A 6,000-nucleotide genomic window follows, 5' to 3' on the forward strand; every position below is an offset into this window, starting at 1 on the left:
CTCCACAGGACACATGTTCATTTTCGAGCACTTACACGGCCTCTCACTACTATCTGTTAACTCTAGGTCCAAAGGATCTGACACCATTTTCTGATTGGTGGGCACCAAGCAAGCGATGCACTGACAGGCAAAACAGATATTCACATATAATAAAGTAAAAATTTAAGCTGAGTATGGCACTACATGCCTTTAGTCAAAGCACTTAGTTGAGAGAGGCAGGTGGATCTCTGTTGAGTTCAAGGTTAGCCTAGTCTACATCAAGAGACCTTGCCTCAAAACACACAAAACATATATGTGCGTGCGTGCGTGCGTGCGTGTGTGTGTGTGTGTGTGTGTGTGTGTGTGTGTGTGTGTGTGTGTGTGTATATTTAAAGCTGGGCATGACTGGACATGCTTGCAGTCCCAGGGCTAGTGAGGTAGAGACAGACATATAGATCCCTTGTGACTCACTGGCCCAGAGCAAAAAGAGATCTGTCTCAAAAACAAAACAAAACAAAACAAACCCATGGTGGACAGCATTTGAGGAATAGCCTCTACTCATTAGTACATATAACCTCCTATTTACATATGAACATACCTATATATGCACATGTGCACACACACACACACACACACCCTCAAAGTAAAGAAAATACAAAGAAAAACTAGAGGTAGCAAGAACTATTTTTAACTATGATAATCAGATAAGATTAGAAAGGTCAATATGGGGGCTGGAGAGATGGCTCAGCAGTTAATAGCACTGACTGCTCTTCCCAGCAACCACAAGGCGGCTCACAACCATCTGTAATGAGATCTGATGCCCTCTTCTAGTGCATCTGAAAAGAGCAATAGTATACTCATATGCATAAAAAAATAAATAAATCTTTAGAAAGGTCAATATGTTTGCTGGTGGCCTTGGTACTTACCTGCTATTTTAGGAAAAGATCTATTAAAAACATTTTCTGGGCGGTGGTGGCGTACGCCTTTGATCCCAGCACTTGGGAGGCAGAGGCAGGCGGATTTCTGAGTTCGAGGCCAGCCTGGTCTACAGAGTGAGTTCCAGAACAGCCAGGGCTATACAGAGAAACCCTGTCTCAAAAAAAAAAAAAAAAAAAATTTCTATCTCAATGGCTGTATGAGTGGATGGGCATGAGGTACCTGGAGGTAGAGGCCTGTTCTCATGTTTGCTAAAGTCTAGTTCAGGCCAGGACAGAGACAAGCACATGGCAAATTCTCAAAGCTGCTGAAATGAAAGAGCAGAGAATTGGAGTGACCAGCCGACAGCCTCTACCATAAAATCCAAATGAACCCCATGCCCTCAAGGGCCATATACAGCAGGTAGTTAAGAAATGATTGTTAAATAAAATATCTAAGCAAGCATAAAGGCATATACTTAAAGGTCTGGCTACTAGAGAAAGTGAGACAAAAGATCAATTTTGTTGACTTTGTAGCCAGTATTGAGAACAGAGCATCTCAAAAAAAAAAAAAAAAAATTCTTGTGTGCATTCTAGCTTAAAATTTTTAGATTTGTGTATTTACTAAGAGTGTCTATAGACATCAGGCAGCTAGAAGAGGGGCACATGAGGAAGAGAACAGCCACAGAGCAGGGAGGGTTAGAACACAAGCAGCTGGGAAACACAGATGGTTAAAGGTTTAAGCATGGATAAGGTCTGGGGCTGGTGGGAAGGAAAAGTAAGGGCGCATTAACTGAAGCCAAGGCTCTCTGGGAAATTATGGAAACATACTGCTCTATATGCTAACTTAAATTAGATAATTTTAAACAGAAATTTCAGTAGAAGTACACTGCATGGATGGACAATTCTTTCCCCACAACACATGGGTTACTAAAGAACCCTCAGCTCCAGGTATGGGATACCTCTCTCTGAGTCATGGATCAAGAAGCCCCAGAGGCACGCCCATAAAAATAACACAGGCATTGCGATTGAGAAGGTTGCTGAAGATACAACATGCTTTGACTGAAAAACATAGAGACAGACAATTGAACTGACCTGAAATCACCCTCCCTGTTGGCTAATTTTCAGTACCAGAATACATAAAGCAGGCCACTGGAGGAGAAAAGTCATCAATGGCATACCTGTGGGAGCCCTGCTGGGCTCACTAAAGAACTCAAAACCGAAACCAGAGACTTAGCTCGCTGGGGGTTTGGAGCCTATGTAAATGACTCAAGGACCAGATACCAGCTCCTTAGGAAGCCGTGATCCTTTGATCCCTCTTCCCCTTCCTGGAATCCCTTGTATCAATGTTTGAGCTTTGATGTCTGATTCTCACCTAAATGCCAATTACATACCTGTACTGTCTTTGAGTATAAATGCTCCCCTGTCATTTAGTAAAACACACCTCGATGAGAACCTCTCCTGGTGTCATGTCTCTTTGTCTCTCTTATCACCCATTTACTTGCAGGACCTCAAGTTCCCGTTCGTGGAGCTCCCACGAGATGAAGTGAAGCTGTGGGCCGGCTTCCTTCACATACCCACAGTGGGTTGTGCAAGCTACAGTATCAGCCTGTCAGGTAAGGTATGACTACTGGTACAGCACAACTTGGGTACAACTGGTCATTGGTAATCAACTGCTTCCTGATTGGATTTTGGCTTGCTCTAAGAGAGAATTCATGCTCCTTACTGCAAACCCAAGCAAAAGTCCAAGGCAGGAGAGGTCATAGGCATTAGAAGGTAACTTCCTACTGTGCTAATGGACATGTCAAACCACCTTTTAAATATGTATTTTATACCCATATATTAGTGGTGCTCTCAACCTTGGTTTACAAAACTTCTTTTTGCAGTGAGCAGCTACCAATGCAGAATTATAACTGGTCAAAGTGCTGAAATTAAGTGACTGTTAAGTGCTTAGCCCTAAATAAGACATTTGTCCCAAGGCTCCTCAAGGCTCAGGGAATAAAGAGGGGGCAGGAAGAATGTAAGAGCTAAAAGACGGGAAGAGTGATGTGAAATGTTGTATTCTACACATAACGTAGCCATTGCACTCACAACAGCTATAGCTTACCTACCTAAGATTAAGCCAGCTAACATTCCATTATGGATGCGAGATAGGCTCATGGGGAGCCTATCGTAGCTGAGGAGGTATTGGCAAGTGATTACTGCTTGGGAGAGGAAGAGACATTTTTCTTTGGTGGTGCAGCCACTGGTCATTGGTAGGATAGCCCCATGCCAACACGCATGTAGTAGGCAACATTAATTAGACCCAGTGGCAAAGGCACTTGCTGCCAAGTCTAACAACCTGGATTTGATCCCTGAGATCCACATAGTCAAAGGAAAGAACAGATTTCCCCAAACTGTCCTTTGACCTACACACATGTGCTATGATACACACATGCATGCATGCACATATACACATATATACATGTACACAAATAAATGTAAATAATTCTTAAAATGATAGCATGAGGGAGCTAAAGAAATTGGACCATGGTAAGAATATTTGCTGCTCTTCCAAAGGACCTGAGTCCAGCACCCACATGAAGATCAAAACCATCTGTAACTCCAGTTCCTAAGGACCTGATGCCTTCTTCTGACTTGTAGGAAGGAGTACTTGCATACATGTGGCATACATTCACAAATGCAACATATACACACAAATAAAAGTTTAAAAGATATTTTTAAAAAAAATCACACAAAAGTTGAAGGAGAAAGTACTGGAAGGAACTGGAAAAAGTAGGAAGGGTATTTAGACTAGATATGATTAAGAATACTATATACATGTATGAAATCATCAAAGAATAACTAAAAATTATTCTTTAAAAGAAAACTCTACTAGGGTCTAGAGATGGCTCTGCCACTGAGAGCAGTCTGCTTTTGCAGAGACCTGGGTAAGAGTCTCAGCATCTACACAGGTGCTTACAACCATCTGTAACCCCAGCTCCAGAGGATTTAACACCTTCTCCTGGCTTCTGCAAGCACCAGGCATGTGTGGTACACAGACAGACATACAAGAAAAGCACTTATGAACATAAAATCTCAAATGGAAATTCCTCTGTCAATAAGCCTGACAGACACTTAGAAAATTCCCACCATACTCACTCATGTTGATGGGTTAGTATGGGCCAGGCACTGTCTAGGTGCTAAAAAGCATCAGAGAATAAGGCCAAAAAAACTTACAAGGGGGAAAATTTGTGCTTGCTCATGGCAGGATGGTCAAAGCCACAGCTTTGCAAATGCCTTCTTGTACTTGTTTGTAGTATCATAAAGAATGCTACTTAATGGACAGTCCTAGAGCTATATAACTAACATCCCAGCTCTAGATCCCTCTGAGAAGAAAAATTCTCCAGGGGGTGGAAGGCAATTTACACAGGGGGAGCTGACCTCATTTCAGTACAGACCCAGCTTCTTCAGAATTAAGAATGTGCCAACCCCAACATGCATCATCTGGAATGCCCTGTTTGACTGTGTCTAGATTCCAACCATCTTCACAATCTAGCAACAAGCTAGGAAAAGATCAATGAGTCTTAATAAGAGACCTACACTTCCACAAAGTCATTCTACTTACTAACCAACAAAAATCCAGGCCCCATGTCCAGAGCCTGCAGCACTTTCCATTAGCCTTACCAGAAGTCCTCTGTGGACCTGCAGGAGAAGGGGGCACTTTGCTGAGGGCTGAGCCCTTATTCTTGATGTCATATGCATTCCGGTAAGTAAAGAGTAGTCTGCTCACCAGGTCAGAACTTAAACCCAACCTTTCCAACTGCTCCAGATTCTCAGAGTTAGTGAACTCGTGGGACCTCTTACAGCTAGTGCCAAACTTGCACTCTCCCTGTAGGAAGTACTGGCAGATATGGAGTTTAATGCACTGCTTTTGGAAGGAGCAAGAGCCGTAGGGTCCATCACCTTTGTTGTAGTGTAGGCAGATCTGTTGACAAAGAGGCAAAGAGACGTCATCACATGAACACTGCATTGAACGCTCCTCAACAGTCATGCCATGGGGAAAAGGGGCCTCATGGTCATTATATTATTTCACCATTCACATGGGCTATCGAGAATTCATCTCTTACTCAAGCTATAGATACCAAAATATTCCCTAAGCTAAAATAACTCCAATCAAGACCTTCTCCTGGGAAGATTCACAGAACTTCAAAGAGGCCAGAGCAGTAGCAGCCTCTTATCTACCTCAATATACCTACCCTTACCTGTACACACAGCCTCATCAAACCAAATATACTTTACTAGTTCATTTTTCCCAATTTTCCTTTCAAAATTCAAAGTCAGAGAGGTTCTTAGGGCTAAGGCATCTCAAAGCGGGCTAGTTTCTCAAGGGAACTAGCATACTCCAAAGCTAAACAGCTAGGGCCGAAAAGATGGCTCAGCAGGTAAAGGAACCAGATGCAAATATGCAAATACAAGGACAAGAGGGAAAAACAACTCCCTGGAGCTGTGGGCAAACCTGTAACTTTTTTTCTGGTTTATTAATACAAGGTCTCCCACAGCCCAGGCTGCCCTCAACATTTATATAGGTAAAGACAGGATGAGTCCTAGTCCTCTGCCTGCACCACTCAAGTGTTAAAATCACAAACACACACCACAATGTACAACTACACACCCAATGACTTGAACTTCAATCAACTGCTCCTTCTCTGCCCCCCCAGGGCTTCAGCCTGGAGAGTGGCCCACCTACTCCACTTGTAGGCACTACATTCCACAAGATGTAGGAAGTTCCCTTGGGGGTTCAGAGGCAGAGCTCACTTCTTTTTCAAGGCCTCCACTCTACAGATGGTCTACCCAAGGGAAAAAGCCAGATAGCAATTCTGATGACTGCCTTAGACAAGCCATTCCAGCTTTTTTTGTTGTTGTTTTTTGTTTTTTTGTTGTTGTTTTTTTGAGACAGGGTTTCTCTGTGTAGCCCTGACTGTCCAGCCATTCACCAGCTTTGAGACTCCATTTTTTGAATCTCTAAAATGGACAGAACTCGCTGGGCAGTGGTGGCACATGCCTTTTATCCCAGCACTTGGGAGGCAGAGGCAGGCAGATTTCTGAGTTCAAGGCCAGCCTGGTC

At 43.1% G+C, this 6,000-nt stretch overlaps 1 protein-coding gene across 1 annotated transcript in view; it reads right to left on the reverse strand.

Annotated features, from left to right (window-relative positions):
• Parp12 (poly(ADP-ribose) polymerase family member 12) overlaps positions 1–6,000 on the reverse strand; it is a 38,024-nt gene that overhangs the window by 25,338 nt on the left and 6,686 nt on the right. The window contains exon 3 of the mRNA XM_031381611.1: positions 4,560–4,860. Coding sequence (XP_031237471.1) covers positions 4,560–4,860 — 301 coding nt within the window. The remainder of the gene's footprint in view (positions 1–4,559; positions 4,861–6,000) is intronic.

Source organism: Mastomys coucha, unplaced genomic scaffold, assembly GCF_008632895.1.
Source record: "Mastomys coucha isolate ucsf_1 unplaced genomic scaffold, UCSF_Mcou_1 pScaffold20, whole genome shotgun sequence".
NCBI lineage: Eukaryota > Metazoa > Chordata > Mammalia > Rodentia > Muridae > Mastomys > Mastomys coucha.